Genomic DNA, 24,385 nt, shown 5'->3' with positions numbered 1-24,385 from the left:
TACAAGCATACTTCAACATGACCTTAACGGCTTTCGGGAAGGGAGAACAAATCATAAGCAAGGGAAGTATCAAGAGAGCTAGTGGCTCAAGGGACAGCATACCTTCTAGTGGCCATAGCTCCAAGAAGATACACCACGTCCGCGTGAATTCTCTACATTTCCTGTTGCATAACCATTACTTTCACTTCGGGTGGGTTGCACTTATATTTCCGATTGCGGACTATAGAGGCTGGGTAGCTCCGATCCACGTTATTTGACACGAAAACCTTGATTCATAGTATGAACATGTCTTCATTCCAAGAATAACAAGCAATGCAGAAGTAACTTGGAGCAGTTTGTACTTGGAAAGGACGTAGCTGTACGCCTGGGCACATTCTAAACTATTCGCCGCCCTGGCGAATGTAGTTTACTTTTCGATGCATTTCTGACCTGGTTATGGATTGGTGATGTTGAATTTACAGTATGATATCATTAAATACAGTCTTTGTTTGCAGCTGTATGAACCGTCTGCCAACAATATGTTCATATAGTTGCCTGCGTTTGTAGGTCAGCATATCCCCAGACGCCTTGAGGAGATCCAACAAAATATCCTTAAACCTGAGAATAATATTTACCTTTGAGACTGTCATCTTTTCTCCCAGAGGTGCAATTGAAGCAGTTTCACATACTGGCAGCCCTGTGATCTCCATATGGAGCTTCTAATAGTTGTTGTCCTTGGCCATTCAGTAAACGATACTTCCCATCCCCATTTTTGAAGATGATCCGAGCAAATATGCTGACAATGACGGTAATATTTCTGAAATGGATCCAGGGACCATGATCATGCCTAGAGATGGCCTTGGACCCTGATGAAGTTGGAGCATCTACAGAGCAATGCGTATACAGCTCATATCTCCAGATGACCCAAGCAATCCAGTACTTTTTCTCTTCGGCTAATTGTCACCATCTGGTACAGCTTCGATATGGGGACACCTCGTCCAATACTTGGAGGTGGATATTACTATGTTAAGACTGAAACAGTAGTAAACACAGGAGACCTTACACAGGAAGACCTAACAGTTACTGTATGAAATCGCAGGGTCATTACTGGAGGTGACCGTAGCAAAGGGATTGCCCTCATACAGGTAGCTATTCATTCATGGCCTCCCTATGCGTTCACTGAACCTTTACTGACAAGCCGTAGGGGCAGCTAAAAGATATATAAACCTCTAATGTCCTTTCATAGCTCTGTTTCCTACTCATCAATCAAACATCTCCATCCATTCAAACGCAACACAAAGACGAACAGCGAACAACTTCATCAAGCCAGAACCTTCTGCCAAATTTAATATCATCACGATGCGTTCCTGCACTATTGCCACCGTCCTCAGCTTCGCTGCCGCTGGCTTGGCTGCACCTCAACCAGATCCCTTTGGTGGTTCCGGCGTTGTATCTCTGCCCTTTGGCACGGAGAGTGCAATTACTCTCTGTTGCAGTGGTAATTTTGTCGCAGCTCAAGGGTTGCTTGGCACCGTCACCGGAACCGGAATTGGCGGCGGTACCCCTACTTGCGTTGCCTATAATTCGGCCATCCAGAACTGTGCGCCTGGTGATGTCAAATTCACCTGCCCTGTTAGCCGTGGTGTCTTGGTGAGTTTCCAATCAATATCCACTAACCGTTACGCTGAGTGCTAATTATCATGCTAGGAGGGCTGCTCTGACCCGAGCGGGGCTGTTACAGCTACTCAGGGTCTCGTTCAACAGGTCCTGAACTTGGTGCCATCCTTGCTCAACATCAATCTCTAAAGTAAGCTTTATCTGATATGTTGGGCTTTGTACAGCAGGCTGATGGCTGGCGTGTTCAGCTATTTTAGGGAATACCGTTCGAGTTCAATGGTGTCATAACCTTGCGGGAAGACGCCGCGATGTGCAACTTATGTGGAACATGGATCCCAATTATCATTCAAGAGTCGAATGGGTCTGGAGGTTGAAGTGATTCATGCTAATGGGAGAGCACCTATGGCACTTTTTCGGCTGAATTCATTCCTGTCTCCAGGGAAACCCATGGAAAATCATTAATTAGTAGTAGTTTTAGTTTAATACAAGGATCATCTTCAATTCTAGGATGAAAATTTCCCGTACAACAACCTCAAGTGAGCACAACGCCTTCTCTGGCTCGATCTGTATAAATGGCTTGCTCTCCTGACGAAAATCCATTACGGCAAGTACTGTGAAGCATAACATGCAGAAGTGTGTTCTCTTGCAAGGTCAAGTCTATGTAGTGGCTGACTTCCAGTAAGCATTCAAAATCTTTCAACACAATCAAAATGCTCGCTTCTGCTCGTATTGGTGAGTATTGTGCTGAATCGATGAGATGTGCCTTTGCATCTAAGGGTCGAAAGTTGTAATTTTCGCCTCACGTGAAACGCTGGATGCTTGCTATCGATTTCCCGCCAGCAATGTAACATCCCAATAATTTTATAACATTGACGACAGACCATAATTGGGATTTAATTCTGGACCTTGGGCTGGAATCTTGGCCCACGTTCATAATTTCGAGGCTTGTGGGAACCTTGTTCAAAATATTACTTTCTTAGTATTGTGTACCCTCACGATAGTAATGGTCAGTGCGATGGGTTAAAGGAGAGCTCTGGTTGGCCTTCATTTCGCTCGAGAAGTTTGGGTAAGCCTTGTACACTGGATGGGTCCCCAACTTTCGGCTGCCGCCTTCCGCGCCGCGCAGAGATCCAGATCGCGTAGGGTCCACCCGCCGCAGCAAGCCTTTGGATGCCAGAACGTAGGCTTTGCCGGTTGCGGCTCCCCAATGAGTGCTGCTGGATCAAAGAGCAGGAAGAGAAGGTGGCACAGGGTGATGAGAGTATTCCTTTTTAAGATCCTTTTTATCAATATTGACAAGGTGGAAGAGGTAGGAATCAGAAAGAGAAAAGGTTCATGGGAACATGATAGATAGGTTCGCTGTTCTTAATTGATGCAGCCCAAGCATGGTGGTATTCCTGCAGGTAGTGTCGAGTGCGAGCCAGGCCGCATTTGCTGGGGTTACTAGATGAGTATCAGCTGGTTTGGGCCACAATCTGAAGCAATGCGGAGCAATCCAAACACTGGTGCTGAATTTGGGCCTTCTTATATAGTCTTGCTCGAAATATTGTTGATTGGAGACTGATTCGTATACAACTGTAGTAGATCACACAGGTAGCTCTATTTAACGCGTACACCCGTGGAGCCAATGATGAGGGTGGTACCATGTACAAAGCGCTGCAGGCTATTTCAATGTTCTGTGTTCTCATAATGCCTTCATTTGAAAAGCTGCGTACACTTCCATAAATCAGACACTGCCATTGAGAAGGCCAGGAGTTTGCTGCGTTTGCTATTGTCCAGCTCCAACAGGCTGCGGCTGGGCAATACTTTGTGTGGATTAGATCCTTGTTCACAACACTGGCCAGGTATATTCAGAGGTGTGTCTAATACCTTGGTTCGCGAAGAAGGGACTAATTGTTAATTCACGAGAACTTTCGAGACCTTGCAGAGATGAAGGTAGTTTACTGGATCTGCTGCCGCTAATTCTTGAAGATACTCAAAATGGATAAAACTATACAACAAACTGAATTTCGTCTACAGCCTAAACAGGTTCTTACTTTGAAGCCCTTATATTCCTTTAGTATAATGTATATAGACAGACTGAGATCAGCTACCTTTGAAGGTATCCTACTATAAGTTTCAAATAGCCCCAGATATAGGAATGCTGAAGAGATGGAACCATGAAGCATTCACCTATTACCTATTAAAGTAGTCAAGATTGTTATGTACCTCACCCAAGATATGCAAAGACAACATTCCGTATTTGAACGAAGCGGATAGAGACACATATACGAATATGACCACTGCGCCAGTAATGAAGACTAGTGGTTTTAGTGAACATTATCCAGAGTGGTAATCCTTGCCCTCACTATACTTTCATCGAGAAGTTATGAAGAGTATCCGCATTTGGAGACCATGTTTCACTGTAGGAGAATTAGAAATAAAATCCTTTGCTCCCCATGCCAACTCTTGCCTTCCAGTTATGAATCATTAGAGGCGCGCAGCGGGTTACTATCATCTTACTTATCTGTAGTAAATTGAACAAAGCGCGCCGTTTCCTCTCATAACCTACAACTCTCAAGCATGTTCTATCTGGACATGCGATCAGCTACTCTTGTATCCCTCTTATGTTTCATTGCAGGCACCGCTGCTGCCCCTCGGAGTGAGGCCAATCATCCTGTCTCCCATGAAAACCCACGCGGAGAGCCTGGGAAGCCTAATAACGGTGGCCACCTCCATGAAAGTGGCACAAATCCTCCTGGTGGCGAACCCCAGCTTGCGAAAATCTGCTTCTGCTGTCCCCCAGACAAACCACGTCCAACTTGGTGGTGTGATCTCTTGACTGAATCAGGCACTTGTCCTAATTTCGATTCGGCCTTTACGGATAAGGTCTGCTGCACATTTAACTTCAACGATGGTACCTCCGTAAGTTCTATGCCTAAAATAGCTAAAAGACAGCATTATATTGAGGCCTATGTCTAGAATTGTGCAGACCTTGGTCCCAGCGCTGCAAATGCAGTTGCTGCCGACTCCGCCGTCAATTCAATCCTTAGCAGCGTTGGTACAGTTGTGGATGGTTTGCTGAGAGGTATTCAGTAGCGGGATGAGTGCTGTGGTGGATCGCTCGAAGTGAAATAACTATGGTGTTTGAGGAAGCTGCTATACGACCTGTGTGCTATAACGGTTGTAATGAACACAGCCGGTAGCAGAAATAACTACCATACATCGTACATCAGCTGCCAGCTCTTCCTATCCTACGTCATCTTCGCATTGGCCGCCTAAAGAGTTGCCAAAACCTGAACCGTGGATTTATATACAGGGGCCTACTCCTAGGCTCATTCAGAGTTCAAAAACAGATAGTAATAGGAAAATCAAGAACACTCATTGCTTTCATCCCCGCAATATATCATCAAATACATATGCTACCTAGTTTAAGAAAGTCTGCAAACTTCTCCTTAGGGGACTGTTGCACATACACTTCTCAAGGCGTTTTCTTTCACAGTTCAAATGTCTCTGTCTGATGCCATAGTTCTAATTGTACCTTCCACGACATGAATATGAAAGAAACAATAATACATAGTTATCAAAGAAGTTAGATCGACCTCCCGATCTATGCCCTAGACGTACTCCAGCAATTCCCTTGCATGTGTGATTTGCCTTAATCCCCATTTTTTCACCGAGGGATGGACAATCTGGTGTCCACCACTTGTGGCCTTAGCGAAGGGGCAACATACCAACTGCGTCTAGGCGCTGAGAAGCTCGTATGTGTCTCTGGCCACCTTATGTCAGTGTTTGGGAATTCTATATTCCATATCAAGCGTTTGGCAGACCCACTCTGGAAGTACAGATTTTTCTATGCCACCCTCTTCAAAACTTTTTGTGATGATCAGCAGCTCTCCATACCATCCAGCAGTGGGTGGGAACTCCAGAGTAAAATTTGAGTGGAATCATGGGGAGCGTAATCCTGGTTGTGGCAATGATGGGCTCCGCAATCTGCATTCCAATCTGCGAAAATAGTTTTTCATTATGATGAATATTGGTTCCAAAGCTAACGCAGACACATAAAACAGTCTAGGTATTATGCTAAGCTGCATTTAATTGACTGGTTAAGCTCAAAAGAATGATAACGAGGCAGAGGGGAGTGGTGGTATGGTGGCTCCTGTCCTCTAATAGGTCACGAGTGTCCTTGGGCTCAGGAAGCTTGGCGGATTTAAAATGCGATATCCACCCAATCCCGAAAACTTGGAGGGGTAATGCATCAACAGATATCTAACGTTCGAAGCCATAAAAGGAAAACGATGGCTTTCTCTATGAAGCATTTCTAATAACTCATTGATATCCAACAGTACTCGTTGGCACACGACCACATTCAGGATGGCTAGATTATTCCTCCTCATTATCTCAATCTGTGGTGAGTCGTCAACTTACATAGATTCTACCCTACGAAGTTCTTGAAACTGACTAATTTGCTATTATAGCAATCGTACTGGCTCAATCATGTTCCCCTGGCGTAAGTTATCTTCCATTTGCTTACATGTTATGAAGCTGATATCTCTATAGTGTTCATCCGGTTTTACATGTTGTAAGGGAACTTGCAGTCACTTACCAACGACAGCCAGAACTGTGGGTCATGCGGTAATATTGTAAAATCACCTCTTTCCTATTCATGAATCATTCAACCGACGGACTGATCCTCTGTTGTCATGCCATAGTGTCCGTCTGGATCGATATGTAATAACGGTGCTTGCATCTGTATTGCTACTAAACAGCCGCCCTGTAATGGCCAGTGTGTACGTTAGCCTACAAGATTTGACATTCAGCTTTAAGTGAATCACTGACCTTATGATACGTGCCAGTGTCCATCTACTACAACTTGCGTTGGAGGGGCTTGCGTGTGCAATAGTACTGGATCTCTCTATTGTAACGGGATATGTGTGAGTCAACCTACTAGTTAGGCTTCCTGTTACCATTAGTGTGGTTTGAATGACCGTTTCTTTTGCCACAGTGTGCATCAGGCCAAAGCTGTTGTAGTGGAGTCTGTACTTCCCTGAGTACCAACAATAACTGTGGAACATGCGGTGCCATTGTAAGTCCGTCTAATGTCATCCCTTTTCTATACCACCACCGACGGATGTTGACATTTAATAGTGCCCAACTGGCTCGACCTGCATTAATAATGCTTGCACCTGTACTCGTACAGGACTGTCACTCTGCAGTGGACTATGTGTAAGTTATTATATCCACTTAACATTCCAAGAGAGACTGATTTTATGCTAATAGCGTGCCGACTATAACCTTGCCTGCTGCAACGGAGCTTGTAGTAACATACAAACAGATCGTCTGAACTGTGGGGCATGTGGAAATAAGGCAAGTCGACACCCTCAGCCGCCATGTCGGATTACAGCTAATTTTACACTACTAGTGCGCGGCGGGCCAAGTCTGCTGTGCCGGTTCTTGCTCGAACCTAAGCACCAATCCTAATTGTGGTACATGTGGCCAGGTGGTAAGTTATCCTACTCTTGCCTATCACGGTATAATAGATGACCTTTATATCTACTCGACAGTGTCCCTCAGGCTCAACTTGCAATTCTGGGACCTGTGTCTGCAGCAACAGTGGGCAATCACTTTGCCATGGGCAGTGCCCAAACTTGAGCTCTGACCCTAATAATTGTGGAGCATGTGGCAATGTTGTAAGCTACCCTACTGAATGAATTAGCTTATGGTGGACGATTGACTCTATACCGTTACAGTGTCCGGCTGGTACGACTTGCAATTCCGGCAATTGTAGCTGCAGCAGTGGGCAGGTCCTCTGTAATGGAGTCTGCACTAGTACAGGCTCTGACCCTAACAACTGTGGAAACTGTGGCAATATTGTAAGTTCGATATGTCAAGGTACGTTTGATAGAAAAGCCGGATGTCTAACTCGCTACCATCTAGTGCCCAACTGGCTCAACATGCAGTTCTGGTTCTTGTATATGCAGCAACAGTGGACAACCTCTCTGTCATGGAGTCTGCCCGGATTTCAGTTCAGACAATAATAACTGTGGAACGTGCGGAAATATTGTAAGTTCAACCTGATGATTCAGTTTCATTCAAGATATATAAATAACCGCGTTCTACTCTACAGTGTCCAGCTAGGACCACTTGCAGTAATGGTGCATGTATCTGCACAGCTAGCGAAGAACTCCCCTGTAATGGGCAGTGTGTAAGTCAAGCTGGTGATCTCATGTCACCATGGTCCGTGTATAGCCTATAAGCATACAAATGGCTCATGCTGGATATCCCTAGTGCCCAGCTGGTTCTATATGCGGCGATAGCGGTTGTATCTGCGTTGCTAACAACCAGGCTCCATGTAACGGGCAATGCGTAAGTCGGACTCCCGCTATCCTCTATTACCATACTGTTGGTGGCTGATCTCTTCTCTATTTAGCAATGCGTAGATGGTCAAAGCTGCTGTAATATTGACTGTTTTGACCTGAACACTGATCCAAATCATTGTGGAACATGCAATACAAACGTGAGCTTGCTACAGCTTTCTATTGCGATAGGGGAGATGTTAAGCCACCAACCCCTACTAGTGCCCCCCTTCCTCAGCCTGCGATAATGGTCGTTGTGTTTGCACTGACACTGGACTGCCTCCCTGTAATGGGACATGTGTAAGTTAATTTTCTTTTCTTTTCCGAGCTGTTGCTTTCTGTTTCTCATGATGCTAGGCTAATGCTAGGTGTCACATTAGTGCCTGAATAATGCTCTTGCATGCTGTGCTGGAGTTTGTGTTTCCACTCAATCAAGTCCCAATAACTGTGGAGTATGTGGTAATGTGGTATGTTAGCGTTCTCTCCTTTTCCTACTACACTATAGCAGGCAGTTGATCTGTTATTCTACACAGTGCCCAGCGACACGTCCAACATGTGCCGGGGGGATTTGCACATGATATGAAGAAGCCAGTGTTTACCAATATCCATTTGCATCTACGTGAGTACTTATAGCAGTCAGCACCAGAATCGTCCATTGAAAAAGTTACTGCAATATCGGCCAGTTTTTACATTGTCTACCAAGCTCTGCACCATTAGTTCAAGCCTTGGCAGATTTGGCCTCGTGGTCTGGAAAGACAGATAAGAACCCATGACAGTAACAATGCATTGTTGGCGCTCTTCTTGCATCTCCTATGCTCGGGGAGCTGATGTATCTACCCTCGAACTAGCCAGATAAAACAAGGGAAGGACTTGAAGGCCGTTAGCAACTGACTTCATCGGTATCCTTTAAATCCTAAAAGTGGATAATGACAGGAGAGTGGAACATCTTTGTGAGTTAAGTTGTCGAAGAGGACGGATGATGGATAGTCTCTACGTCGTTGCCTGTGGGCGATTGTAGGCGCGCTGTTGCGGTTACGGATCTATGGAATTCTGACTTCGCTCCCCCCAACCCATTCGGCAGCGAAGAACAAAAAGTACATGGCACATTGAGTCCCTAGAGCACGGTCCACCGTGGTAACTCAGCAAGCTGTAGTCTGACGCCTTGCGCGTATTGACTATTGCCGTTAGTTACTTGCCTCTCCGGTCGATCCCGATCTAGATTACAACCGCGTTGTAGCACAATAGAATTTTATCTATTCGAACGCTCTACCACGAGAGGAGATTTATTGAGCTGACTTCCCCGTATGCGCTCCTAAGAGCAATCTCGTTGAAGAAAAGCTTTGGCGCTGGAGCGCCTGTTGGAGGCTTGGGGAGGGCAAGGTTCTCATAAAAACGCCTGTAATTACGTATCAGTTGATAATACTTACGAACAATATTGAAAGCCTGACCTTCCTTGTTGTATTTTCTTGTGCCTTAAATGAAATCCTCAACCAAAATATCCTCAAATGCTAATAGGCAGTTACTTATTACCTGCCAATGATACTCACTAACTCGCAGTAAATTACCAACGGGCGCTAAGGTCATATCCGTAGAAATGTCTGTGTCACGTAACATAAATGTAAAGGTGCGCCTTGGATGATTGCCAATAAGGCCTGCTAAATGATAGGCTTTGTTGTAGTATTGCGTTGGCCTAAGCGTCCGGGGTTTACTCGGCGGATTATGGAATGCCGAAGTCGAGACCCATTGCCGTCATCAGACACTGTGTGACGTGTGGCAAGAATTTTATGCAATAAGACAAAAAGGGAAAGCTTTAGTTGTTCTGCCCAACCTATGTCACTAGCATTAACTCAACCAGTCCTATTGTGCAGTAAACTAAATAGGAAAGAGGGAATAGTACGGAGTAGAATGTTAAGAAGACAATGCTAGAGGCTAGGCTTACCCTCTGAAATAGCCGTCTTTTCGGTCTCTGTCAGAAATTAACCCTGCAGTATTGCTATAGCCTCCTTTATGCGCGATGCTTATCCCTGCGTAATAGCAACTTCTTCCTTTCCTTATATAGGGCCCTATGGTCATATCCACTGACCTCGAGCAGTGATTCCCATTCGCAACATTATGGGCTGGCCCATCTACATACTAGCGTCAGTCGTAGCTTTACATCGTAGAGAGTGAAAGCTCTTCCGAGTGTCAGCTACAAGTATTCTAAAGCAATGCCAGATTAAGATTCTAGGAATCATGACCCCATAATTTTGCAATATCGATAGGAATTTTACACACTCAATAATTGGCTGTGCATTGTGGCTGGGCGTCAAAAGTAAACTAAGCGAATTCTATTAGCAGGTACAATGAGCAACATCCCAGGAATGCCAGATACACGCATTGAGATGCATGAGTTCCTGTTCACTGCAAAGTTTAAAGCTCTAAACTCTCAAAAGTGCCCACAGTGCATGGGCCTAGTGCATGAACCACAATTAATAGTCCCTGTGTAACAGTCGAGGAGGTTTATGTTACTGCTGTCTGTGGATGTCCCTAGTCACTAATTTTGATTATGGGTTCCATGCTTCTTTGTTTTTTAATTAAGCATATAATGTTCCCTTCCCTCTCTTCAGCGTGCAATCCTTTCTACATTGATCATTCCTGCCGACCTTAAGCAAGGTTTCTGCAGTGATGACTCAAAACAATGTTAAACGCTTCAAATGCGCCTGGGCAAATTGTGGGAAAGTCAGTGGATTTGTTTCCGAGTACTTGATAGGATTTGGACTGACTAATGACCCTCGTTTACAGTCTTTCAAGAGAAACTCTGATCTCTGTAGGCACCGTCGAATTCACACCAATGAAAGGCCTTACCACTGCCCAGTGGATGGATGCAATAAGAACTTCATCCAACGCAGTGCCCTAACAGTACATGTCCGAACACACTCTGGAGAACGTCCTTATGTATGTGGTTTTGGTATGTGCAGCAAGGCTTTCACTGATGTAAGTACTAAAAGGCCCAAATTCTACTTTTAAGCTTGCTTTTCCATGGGCAATGTCTAATTATTATACAGACTTCAAGTTTGGCTCGCCATCGCCGAAGCCACACAGGGATAAAGCCCTACAAATGCCCTGAGCATTTATGCAATAAGAGGTAGGAAGGATCGGACGCTCTACAGGTATGCTCGGAACTAAAATATTCCTCTATTCTCCACAGTTTCTCTCGGAAAGCAACGCTGGTAAACCATCAGCTACACCACCATGTGCCTGAATGGGAAGAGAATGCCATACACGGACACCTCAACTTTTCTCCGCTACCATCCCAGTTCATCATGCCTGCTCCATTGCCTAATGTCCCGAATGAGATCCTACAAGCACCGTCAGATCTAGGCCAGCCATCGGGCGTGAATTACGGACTCTACCTGCCGCAAACCCATCTACCGAGCTATTTAACTACAGGGCTGGAGATGTCCGATCAATCAAACATAGCTGCCATGTCACTGCTTCAGATGCAACTTACACAGAAGAGTATGCAACTGTCAACACAACAGAATGGCTGGAACTGCGTAGGCTCTCCAATGTCCGGCCTTTACTGGCCTGTCATTACCAGAAAACTTCTTTGTCCTTGCATGGAAGATGGATATCTTTCCTCAAATAAGTGAATGGAAACCATTGCATATCAATTCGTTGTTACTAAACTGAAGAGAGCAGTATTCCTTTATTCTGTTTCAACACTAATTCTAAATCTGTCAACCATAAAACCACTGGACTAAGAATGTGCCGGACAACAATTTCAGCATCGTAGATATAGTAGTGCAATGTATGTTCAACGAGCTCCCTGAAGGGCTAGATAACCTGGGACTTTTGTCGGCATGCAGGCTCTGCTTCTGCCACCAGGAGATTGAAACTATTTGCACTTTTTTCTGCCCCGAACAGTACTATACCGCCTATTATATCTCTGGCATAATAGTTACATGGTGCGTTGAATGTCGCATGTGAGGCCAATACGAAATTATTAAAACTACAATTCGGAAAGAAGTCAGCCCACAGATGAGCTCTAGTATATGCGATGTTCATTGCATATAAAACCATGCAAAAAGCCATTCTGATGTCTCTTACCACTGTTAATGGCGGGCTATGCTGTTTTCCTCTAGCATAGTTCAGCAATTTAGGCATGCCATGTTTTGGGGTTATTAGAGCTATGGAATCGGAGCTTCCCTGGCCAAACAAACGTAGAAACCGTAGTTTAGACACGAAGCGGTGGCTTTCCGAGCTTAACTGCTACAGAACATACTGCTGGAATTGTGTCCTTATAAGAAGACTAAGTACCTTTGCAATAGGTATTAGTCTGCCAACATTTCAACCTAGTGTCGCAGCATACAACACTTTGGAGATTAGTCGAAAGTCCATTGATCTTCCCATAAGTGCGTGTAAGCACAAGCACGGTTGATAAGTCGAGTACGCCAGATAGCTCTTCGCTTGATCGATCGACCATATATTCAGACAATGTGCCATATCCATGTTCCTTTACCCAGGGCGACCAGCATTGGCCTGATGGCTGAAGACACCCATATAAATGATGCAATGAACAGGATTTCATTCCATTCCACTGAGGAGTAGAGCTTGTTTACCAAATGCGAAGGCGTTGCAGAATGTGTACCATTGCCTCGGGTCTCATGAGCATAGGGACAATATGCAGCAGGTTACCACTACGATATGTCGATTCTGGCGTACAATCTCCGTGTGCAGAGTCACCCGCCAGCAGGGTTTTAGCCTGGTCTGACTTGCGGATTGATGCCTCCTTGGAGAGGCTCCCAGCCATATGACGCGCGAGCTTATTCAGAGTATCACATTAAGTGAGTTGTTCGTGAAATGCTGGTAAGATAAGTTAATGTGAGTCTAATAATTAGTAAACTCAAGCTCTTGTCCTCCAGTCACTGCAGAACCCCTGGCGCCCTTCGGTGGTCATGATTAGAAAGCTTTCATGGCCTGCTTTTTGGGCTCCTTGCCACAGAAGTGAAATCGATAGTTCTATGATCACTGCAGAGGTATCTACTTGCTAGGGAGAGCTCTACAGTGTGATCACGTGGTAAGAAGAGCGGTATAATGAAATGCGCTTAATACCTGGCACTTACATTGGCCTTCACCGATAACACTCTGCTCCACTCTAGCCAGTAAACCATGTTGCTATTCCTACAGCAGAACCGCAATAGTCAGCCTAGAGCCACTACCTCATTTTTGATCTTGATATATTCATTCACATTCCTTTTCCCAGACCGAAAGCCGAAAGCGAGCCGATAGTAGATCGTCAAATCCACTGATGATGTTGCATTAGGCTTCTACATCAAGTTGACTACTTGCCGAAGCTGTGGGCTTGATCCCTGTGGCGAGATAGAGTCACAAGATTAATTCTCTATCAATACTACTAATTTCTTAATAGCGCATATAACTCGTTCATTCAGAAGTCTCAGATATGATTGCCATTGTAGTTGGAAAATCGAAATGTGACAACGTTTACCAGTGAGGTTGAGCTCACTGGCACATCAAAGCATTACACGAGAAAATTGCAGAGTATGAAACGATCAATTGGAAAACAATAGATGTGCATGATCGCCCCGATGTTGAATTGAGTGCCGCAAGAAAAGGTTAGTAAAGTTGAACTCTCACGTCATATTCCATGGTATATTCGGGCGGTTATTGAGTTTCTTGGAAAACTACAGGTTCTAAGTCAATACGTAGTTCAACTTTCTGACATATTGGCTCAACTCACTAATTCTCCGAATGTTCCTACGCAGAACAAACTCCAGCAACGCAGTTGGGTGTACCTCCGGTGCACTATGGGAAGTAGTAATTTAGTTTTCGACCACTGTATGCGGTGATGAATATTAAGAGCTTGACTTACAGCATTGGAACAGGTACCGCAGTTGGCAGGATCGGTCTGAGTGTTAGTGCAAGTATCGGCACAGCACGCAAGAGTACCATCAGTACACTATATAACAGAAAGTCAGTTTCCTGCTCTACCGCAGAGGAAATAAGCATAACTTACACAGGTGGTCCCGCATGGAGGCAATTCGGTGTTAGGACAGACACAAGCACCGTTGCTGCAGGTTGAACCAGCAGGGCACTAGCAATTACCCGAAATTAATGCTACGCTCTCATGGGTAACAACAGATTGTAAATGACTTACAGCATTACCACATGTTCCGCAGTTTGTAGTAGTGGTTAGGTCTGTGCAAGTCCCGGCGCAGCAACCTTGACCTGTTGGACACTTCAAGCATACTAAGTCAGCTATAGATGTAAAGTTATAAAATGGTGCAAGCCGACTCACAGTAGTACCACATGCTCCACAGTTTGAGGTGTCGGTAGCCTCATCAGTGCAGACCCCATTGCAGCAGCTCTGACCTGCCGCACACTATTCCGAAGCTAGGGTTAGTTATGACTTCGTAAGTAAATGTGCAAGAGGCTCACAGCATTGCCGCATGATCCGCAGTTAGTGGTGGTAGTAACGTCAGTGCAAGTCCCGCCACAGCAGCTGCGACCAGCTGCACACTGTTAAAGTCGCCAAGTCAGTCATAAGATCACTCGGTAGTTAGATCTTCATTGGTAGGACCCACTACTGTGCCACAGGATCCGCAACCGCCCTCATTATTTTGTAAGTTAGTGCAGGCCCCATTGCAGCACGCAAGACCTGAACCTGAACACTTTCAGCCAGCACAATGTCAGGTTGTCATGCTTCTGTAGGGGATGGGAGCTGGAAATCTACTCACGCATTGCCCATTGCAGGGAGGCAGTCCAGTGTGTGCACAAATACAAACACCATTTGCACAAGTTGAACCGGTAGGACACTATCTACATTAGTGTATTGCTCATGTCTTTCCATGCCAGGTGCTGACTTACAGCATTGCCACACGCTCCACAGTTAGATGCGGTATTTAGTGCTGTGCAAGCACCATTGCAACATCCTTGACCTGCTGGGCACTGTAGAGGGTTTAACAATAATATCATGGGGAATACTTTGATATACTTACAACATTGCCACATGTTCCGCAGTTAGATGTTGTGTTTAGAGCTGTGCAGACACCATTACAGCATGTCTGACCAGATGCACACTTCCAAGAGAAGTTAGTCATAAATCAGGTATCACTTACAACTTAAAAGTAGTTGCACGTACACATTTACCAGCACAGGGTGCCTGGTTATTGTTAAGAATGCAGGCACAAACGCCATTACTGCAGATTGAGCCGGCTGGGCACTATACAAGCATGGTCAGTAATTCTCATATATTAAGCAAGTAGGGAAACATACGGTATGAGTACATGCTCCACAATTTTGAGTATCAATAGTCAGTAATCTGCAAACTCCGCTACAGCAAGTCAAGCCAGCAGGGCACTTTCAAAGTGTCAAACTAGTCACATATATTCAGGATAACAGGTAGATGACCTACTGCGGGGGAGCATGACTGGGCCCAGGACGTGCTTATAAACGTTGCTGTTCAAGCCATTGTTAGCTTAAAGTTGGATCATGTTTGACAGAACAGGAAACTCACCCCACGCGACTACAAAGATTATCAGTGCTTTCACCATTGTATACCTAGCTTAAGAGGGCAATGTCTGAGTATTTAATATAACCACAAGGATTACCGGTAGTTGTCTGAACTGATTAAGTGCGAGATGGCATTGCCTTTATATATACCCTTTTCTTCCCTTACAGCTACCACTTTGGAATATCAGATTCAGTGAAAAGATTCTACAGTGGATGGGCTATGCTCAGTGAAGGATCCCATGACAACATTGTGACATTCCATGTGAGTCTGACCACAAACGTTAACGTAACTAATTTCTAAGTCACTGACCCTTCTGATCCCCGACATCGTCGGTTCGCCCTTACTCAACACTACAGCTATTTTTGCAATTTCTGTGCTACTCATGGCCCCTCCGGTATTCTTGCAAGCCTGATCGCCTTTCTGGTTGGCTCGTTTTCAGCTTTTGGGCTCTTCCCATAATGCAGGGATAGATCTCAGTTCTCATGATAAACAAAAGCTCCGTGTTATTTCCGCTTCTCAGAAATACCAAACGTACAGGATGGTTCCATCACCCAGCTTACTTTTGGAGACTATTTCCAGACCCTAATATACAATACCGTTCTACTCGCTTGTACGCAACCAAGGCACTCGTGCACTATCCAGCGAATGTACTAGTTCCATTTAAGATATAGGAAGCCTTAGTATTCCAGAGATTGTTACAATCTTAGTTAGCAACATAAAAGGACGTTTCCATTGGATCTGCGAATGGTCGCGCCTAGAAACTGACATGCAGTAGTGCTGACGATCAGTCACTTTAGAGACACATTAAACAGATCATGAATCTTGTGGCCTGAGCAAAAGACCCACTTCCTGATTCCTTGCTGGGAACCTTACATGTCAACCAGCAACATACCCGACATCATTGTCCGGGATTCTTCCCGTGTCATGAAGAGATGTAGGAAGTATGGGAAAATGAACTTCTCAATGGGCCTGATCCACCTACGTTGTCTGGGTATTGTCTTCCAGAGGGCCCACCAAGGGCTTTGGCTGTTCAGACTAAGGCATTGGATACTTCATTGGCGCATTATTTACAAAAAAAAAAAAAAAAAAAAAAAGGGTTTAAGGGCCTCAGAAGACGCAGAACCAGACCATTCTGCTGTGGTCAAGACAAATGGTCAAGGTATGCTACATCTCCACAGATTAGCATGGGCGAGGGGCAATCTGGCTTTCTCCGCTTTGCAGAATCGACTCCTACGGGACAGCGACTTTGCGGCTTACATGATTTAATACCTGGAATTGATCATCACGCATGGCATTGATAGCAGCATTTCGCAGCACCCCGAGATGAATATTCCCAACGTATCGCCATCGGCCAAAGACGTAGAATCCAATCACGACTTATGCCACCGACTATCCCATGACAGCAATTGTGTCGCTTGTAAAATGCAAGTCCATTCGACCTGTCACTTTGCCACGTGCTTCAAGTACCGGCAAATGGGATCTGCCAACAGCGCTTGTCGATTTGGCATTCCTCGAGACCTCATCCCTGCCTCCAAGGTAGATGAGTTCGGACTGATTCACCTCGCTCGAAACTATGCCCGGATCAACCCTTGGAACATCTCTCTGATTCCAACAGTCTCTAAGTCCTTGTCTCTGATCTACTACATCACTAACTACACCATGAAAGGCGATGTCTCTCCTTGGCAGGTGGTAGCCAAGGCGGCTTTGTTGAAACAGTCCATTGAGAAAGCAACAGTTTCTGAGCCGCCAACGTCGACAGGCCTAAGACTTCGAGAAAAGGTATGGAAAATTTTGCGCTTCGCTGCTTTAACGCCCTCTCTCATGACCGAGAGGTCAGTGGCGTGCAGGTCGCCAGTATGTTGCTCCAATTACGCACCTACTACACAGTCAACTACAATTTCATCCGCATCAACCTCTGGTGGTTAAGGTATTATGTCCGGGCGATCGTTCAGCCACATAAGCTTGACACTCATCGCTCATCAGATCCCATGGCAGAGGAAGCTTGCACATATGAAACTGGTGACACCAGCCCCATAAGCGTTTTTGACAATTACAAATGGCGTGGGCAGCACCTCGCCCCTCTTGCATTATTTGAATACTGCATGCTTGTCAAAACGAAGAACCTTCGCGATGCCATTACAGATGACGTGGACTTCGACCCAAGCCACCCTAGATATGTCACTCATGTGCAGCGCCTGGCGCGCACCTTATCCCAAGTGGCCACCGTGACTTTGAACGGACAGCTGAGTGAGTTCCGGACTGCGGAAGACGCTGTTTCTAGAGGCCACCCGCAAACAACAGCTATCATGAATGACTGAGCGGAGATATTATTGTAAAGGTCACTGGCGACAACAAAATATTTATTGCAAAGCTAATAGGGTTTCCACGGTGAGATCCTTCCCAAGAAACGACCAGATTGGACAGCTGCGATAGCCATAGACTGTTTTACAGAGAGTTTCGTCTCGGTAGGAATTGCTGAGGACACACTATGCGCACTGTGCTGGAGAGATATGCTCCTGGAATGAATCCATAAACCCTGGTTCCCATCAGTCTACACAGGGCCTGTGAATGGTTAGCATAGAGATCACATGTTGGGAAATCAGCCTTATATTACCCATCCATCATCAAATATATGCTCTAAACTCACCAACTGTCCTTTTTTGGACTTGTAGGTGGCAATTCTGACGGGGAATGAACTCCATATTGACTTGGCGAATCTGACCTTGCTCAGCTGCATTAAAGGAACCATAGTCTGCACCTGCCCTAGTTTTCGTCCGGTAATTTCTTCGTTGACTACTATTGATCGTTGCTCTTCATTTTCATCCAATATTTCTGTAGCCACTGTGCTGATACTGGTATGATCCTGAGACAAGGGTCTTTGTATTGACCAATTTACTGCCTCGTCAGCCAAGGAATACGGCGACTCGTCCTTGCAGAGGTTAGTTAGAAGGATATATGGAATATGGGTGAGGATTCTGCTTAGAATACGCAGGAATCTTTACTTACTATCTCTGACTCCTTGGCCGTCTGGTTTTGGAATAAGGACTTCACATATTGGATAACATGTGGGAAGCAACCCATGATTGGATAGTAATAAAGTACAGTCGGAAATGTAAAGCTTGGTAGCAAAGACGGTGGTTAACTGCAACAACTGGAATCACTCCGAAATACGCGATATAGATCTTGATCTGGATATGCGAGTGATTTTCTGAGGAGCTGCATAAAGGAGCAATGCCTGATAAATAGGTCCAACTGCTGTGTAGACTAAACTGATTGATAATGCTGCGGAAGATAGCCTTCTTAAGTACATCACTCCATGAAAAGCGGCCGAGTCAAAGTGTGCTCAATACCAATGAACAGCAATGAATTTGGCATGTATGATATGAGATAAATTCCAAGAATGATTGAGCCATGAGCGTACATATCCCTTGCGACCTTAACATCCTCATCCATGACCAAGGCAATATATTCCTGCCGATTTGCCCACCCTGCAGTGAAGTAATATTGGAAATAGCGCTTCCAACTTTACAGGCATAAAACAGCGAGTTTGCAGATGTCGAAGACTCAAAATGGTTCCCTTTCAAGAATCCTTAGAGACACCGCCAAGTAAAGTACGGAAAAGTCTCCAAAACACTGGAGCTCTGCCAATTCGCTCATAGGCCCTTTTCCATGTCTCAAATTAGACTTGTCAGAGCAAAGTTAACATTGTATTGACATTAACCAATAATGATTAGAATCTCCTTACGGTCATGTGGAAGTGTCGCAGTTGTAGACAGAAAAGCATTATCCAAGACCTGTAGATGTTATATATGAGTTCATTGCATTCTAAGAAATGATCCAGTCATTTATGTTTCCAGTCTATCTTTCTAGAATGGGATCAATCCTTAGGATATTTCATATTTTAAAAGCAACTGACTTTGGTTTGCGTGCGCCAAACTGGCTGAAGCTCTAGGATGAGTACAAAATGAATTCAAGTTCATATGGTCCTGACTGATCGGTCATTGCCATAAAGAGAGAAATCATAACTTCAGCACTTATACAGAATTCAGGGTCCCCATTAATTGTTTGGTTATTAGAGTAGACTTACTACCCTCACATTGCAGTAATGCATTAATGCACACATTGCTTGCAGAATAATACATGGTTAACATGTGTGGGTAAGGGAAAACACAGCATGACGACTAACCAATGAGGTAGACATCATTTTGGCCAGATATTTGTTTTTTAAGACAGTGTGTAACTCCTGTGCTATGGTCAATTTCTGACGTAACCGTGAAGCTTTGAGCAATAGCTCCATTGTGGCTGTCCTTGCGCAAAATATTGGTTACACAGGCTGCGTCGCTATGGCCATCCCAAAGTATGCGTTAAATTGCTACCAGCAAGGATACAAGCTATCCATTCGATGCTTAGGCCGGTATCAATGTTCCCACATGGACCTTGGTTGCCGGTTAAGAACACTGAAGACAGTCATTTCTTCCTTGCCTTCACGCTTCCCACCTTTATTTTTCCAGAAGGGAAAATTACAACAAAATTGCGCAGAATCACTTCTGTTCCATTGCAATTACTGTATACAAATTATACCACTGTGCTCCAATTAAGGGTAGAAATACCACTTGGTAAGCCTAGTAAAGATGGGGCATGCATGCTTCGTCCTAGCTCATCCGGGACATAAACCGCGCTTGCCGCTCCCTGAGATCGTCTGTGTCCGATCTCGAACATACCTGAGGGCATGCTTAAACTCCCACTAATAGCGTCCCTTTGGCCCTTGCTGGCCATGGTAAGTTTGACCAAGAACCACCAATAGGAGGCGAGAAAACTGAGTAACATGCTTTCAGTAACCGCCCAATGATGATCTGAAATGGTAGTCTGGTGCTGTCAAATTGACTGGGATATGGTAATATGGCATCAGGTCAACACCACCAGTATGGTTTATCTTAGTAAAACATATACTATTTGATAGGGCCTTAAAGGAGTAATATAATAATATGATTATTAATATTTGAACGAGTTAAAAATAGCTAGCAACGAGTTCTCTTATCAAACGGGGTCTAGGGAAACACCGGGACGGACCGGGTTACTTCGACAGGTTGGGTGGCCCTCTCAGGGCAAAAGGCAAGCTCCAACTAACTTCACGGTGCCACGATTTTCCGAGACGGTCTTATGAAGAATTAGCTCCATAGAGAAACAGAATCAGGCTCCTGTGAGATAAGCTTGAATAATTTAGCCTGCCAGGATCAGGACTCCACATTTAATGGTACAGAATCCATTTAAATCTAGAAGTGAGTCAGTGCTACTCTTCAGATGAAGCACACTGTTTGCCACTTCATCATTAGAGTCATATATAAAATGCCATGAACGGAGCAGGCTAGTTCCCAAGGACTAGATGGAATAGGATGAATAGCCTTAATTCTCCTTAATTATAGGGTTGATGAGGTTCATGTAAATTGCAGGGACCACATGACACTGTTAGCATCTGAAAACAATGGAAGTGTGAGACAAGCACTGTGGATCATTCATATAAAGGTGAGGATAAGTGTGGCTCAAGGATCGTCCATACACCATCATTAGATTATATTTTATGTCTAACTCTAACTCTTTTTCCAGTGTATTACTATCTATGCAGATCCTCTGTCTCCTCATGACTGAAAGCCTGTTTGGATGACTTTGCACCTTACGAGTACATGCCAGATAACTCATGCTGGGAGGAGAAATCGGCCTTACCTACAGTATGGATTTGCAGATGATCTGCTTAGCAATATCATCCACCCTGTTCCCCTCTCATTCATTAGCACTGGCACCTTAATAATCTTCTGACTGATGGTCTGGGCACGAGGAAGGCTCACATAGTCAATGCTAATAGGAAGCAGTAAAGGAATACCCAGCTTATTGATCTGCACACTTAGACTACCAGACTATTGACGCAGTCCCGAAGAGCAACGTCGGTATCATCCAGAATGGCAGCGCTTGAGGTTCTTGGATCTGGCACAACCATGCTAGCCGTAATTCTAGCAGACTAAGCAGGGACAGGCTCGGGAGCCATTTAACTATATTAGTTTTTGTTAGGCTTCCTATTAAACCTGGTTCAGAGTCTCCCAGTAGGTAATCCTACGATGTTATATACAGAAAGCCTGTTGAATATATACACATGAACGGCAGATTGGACCGATTGAGATCACCCTCCTGTCCCCATCTTAAACGCTCTTGGAGCTTTGACTAAGGGAAGCTCTGCCACAGGTACAACAGCAGCAGCAGCAGGAGTAACAGACAGTTGAGCATTTGTGATTCAGTTTACTCCAATTATTGATTCTCTTATAGCTTTCGCTGGTATACTCCGTCTTTGAGACCACATGGCTCCTAATGATGTTACAAGACATGCACCTAGTCCAACGCCAGTGCTAACGCCAACGACCATTACTTTTGAATCTGTGCAGCCCGAATCACTCAAAGCATCTGACTTGGCGGTTGCATGTTCTGTTATACGGACCGTGGTAGTGGTTGTGGTGCCAGGAGGAGTAGGGACAGTTAATGAGGTATTTAAGAGCATCAGCTTACCTACTTACAGCTTAAATATGTTATCTGCTCCTTCAGTGCGCCATTCTTGGTGGGGCTGAGCACTATTGAGCAAATTATTATGTGCTAACTATGCGTTGCCTTGTTCTGATTCTGGCCATTCAAGCTTGGTGTTCACTTTGATACTACGCTGCTATATCTCAACTATTAGCAAATCTGGCTGAAATCTTTAGCCCACGTATCCGTGCGTTGCTCTCTCCGGTGTGTGGTATTTATGGTGCGAGGGCGAAGTGTCCATTTCAATATCCTAGAGCATATTGGAAAGCGTGATTTTAGTCAGAGCCTAGGGCAGATCTTGTGGTCTGGTCCCTGCGGCTTGCCTTCCGTCAGGGAAATCCGACGGAGTATTTGCGCCTAAATAATCTGCTGCCGCCGAAGAAAGTGAGTGGCTCTATTACAATTGATGAACTTGCCATAGACGTCAGTGTATCCCGACTAGTTTGTTCGATTGCTGTCCATTGGAAGCCAGCTGCGGAGGGGGATCGAGATCGGGTTGAAAGCCGTAGAGTGCCACTGTTATTTGTGACTGCAAAGGACCGATCCACCCGGACTCGCTTCCATAAAGAGTCACACCTACGATTGATCATGTAGAAAAAGTATCTCATGTGCATTATAGTAAATTATGATACCTTGGGTTCTTGGCGGGTTGGCGGGTAACCCATGGTAACCCGAGAAAGGAATATAGCGATGCTTAATTGGCTTACTCCGTATATACAGGAAGACCGGACCAGAGGTTGGGCCAGATACAAAGCCAGGTAATCGGATTGGCGGTAGTTAATTAATCGCTGTGCGCCACACACAGTGTGTGATGGGGGAAGATACATAAAGGCCGCTCGCTGTCTTCACATGTGGTCATCGCCGCTGACCGGTCTCGCTACCCTGCATATGGGAACCTCTATACTGCCTCTATGCTGCCTCTATACTGCCTCTCCTAGCAACTTAGGACAATAGGATCGCGCCTACGAGTCATGAATATGGTTCGAAGTTGGGAGCAAGTTGATTCAGCGGGTCCGAGTGACTCCGCAAATACTACCTTCAAGTTCTCTGTCTCCAGAGACGTGCATACGGGGATGCTCTGTACGGCTTCAGTGAGCATAGCTGTGCAACAATTTGAATGGATGGAGGACTTTCCTGACCTACAATTTGCCGCGGGATTGTCCCTCGCTGACGAAGAAGGGAATCCGTCTAATGTTACGCTGATCCGGCCCCTCACGTCAAGTATACGTGTATACGTAGTGGGAGAAGTTCCACGAACAAGCATGCCGAGTTCAGTCTCCTGGCAATTGCTTCACCCGGAAAATACCGACTTAACGTCACAATAGCAAGGAACATGCCTCCCACTATGGCTATAGTAGCCCATGGCACTTCCGACATTATACATGTTAGCCACCCAGCCCGATGACTTCAAGGTACGGCATGTCATAAATCTGCAGTATATAGCCCACATTAATTCTCCTCACAGTTCCACGAAGGATCCTGTTGATGTTGGCTCCCACCTACAGTTCGTGCCCCACTTCAGAGCATCAGGCTAAAAGGGCTTTCATTGGTTCGTGAAATATCTGCGTTGTGGGAGAAACTAACATATGTCGGACCCACTACAACAAACCTCAATGATCATCGAGAGACATGGGATAAATGAGAGGCCCGCAAAATAGAGTCAGAGTCAGTGCAGTGTCTTTCCCTATGCTGCCGCCAGGGTTCAGGTGGATATTGCGCAAAGTGAGGTAACTCCGAATAAAGCAGGGTCCAGGCTGCGGTAAGGGGCCGGTGGGAATGGCTGCACTGCCCATGGGGACTATTTGTTTTCTTATCCACGTAACTTCTCGTCTTAGTAACTCAGCAATCGGAATGCCTAAAGAACACAAACAAATGCTGTTACTTGTTGAGGCCGGCATAACCTAGGGTTCGTCGCGGCTATTGAACAACCTATAAACTCTGAGTATGCCATTTGAGCATGTTGTGTTTCATGTATGCGATTACAGCACCCAAGCTGTCTGTGAACCGTTAGCAGAACATCCCTTTGGTTCAAAATTCATGATGCCACCTTGTGAGGGCAGTTTGACTCGAGGCTAGAGAAGTGCTAGACGTGTCAAGTAATGTGACGCCGCTGTCTTCCAGAGTGTTCAGTCGCTTTGCCTTCTGTCGCTGACCTTATTGGGCGTTTTGAGTCAGCAAAAGGTTCAGTCCATCTTGGGCGGTGCAAAGCTTACGACTCCGCCGTTTTGCAATTTTATTCTGCTCCCGTCTGCGATCCCGAATCCATTCCTTGATCCTGTCGTCGGGCATTGTTATCAACTTAGAATGACAGGAAGGAAAATAGCTGAGAGAAGACTAATGCGAGGAATGACTGAGAGAAGAAAGCTAAAACTGT

The 24,385-nt window shown here is 45.2% G+C and overlaps 2 protein-coding genes across 2 annotated transcripts; both read left to right on the top strand.

The window, feature by feature from the left end:
• Positions 1-1,338: 1,338 nt before the first annotated feature.
• On the top strand, positions 1,339-1,785 carry Aud_009546 (uncharacterized protein; the record flags this gene model as incomplete). The annotated part of the gene is made up of 2 exons (XM_043294398.1): positions 1,339-1,629; positions 1,687-1,785. The coding sequence occupies 2 exons, from the start codon at positions 1,339-1,341 to the stop codon at positions 1,783-1,785; spliced, it is 390 nt and encodes a 129-aa protein (XP_043150333.1).
• A 15,081-nt stretch (positions 1,786-16,866) lies between these two features.
• On the top strand, positions 16,867-17,762 carry Aud_009545 (uncharacterized protein; the record flags this gene model as incomplete). The annotated part of the gene is made up of 2 exons (XM_043294397.1): positions 16,867-17,223; positions 17,277-17,762. 2 exons carry the CDS (start codon positions 16,867-16,869, stop codon positions 17,760-17,762), a joined length of 843 nt encoding a protein of 280 aa, XP_043150332.1.
• Between the last annotated feature and the right edge of the window lie 6,623 nt (positions 17,763-24,385).

The sequence above is a fragment of the Aspergillus udagawae genome (assembly GCF_001078395.1).
Source record: "Aspergillus udagawae IFM 46973 DNA, scaffold_8, whole genome shotgun sequence".
NCBI lineage: Eukaryota > Fungi > Ascomycota > Eurotiomycetes > Eurotiales > Aspergillaceae > Aspergillus > Aspergillus udagawae.
The sequence above is the reverse complement of the archived record's forward strand: the minus strand, read 5'-3'. Positions and strand labels throughout refer to the sequence as shown.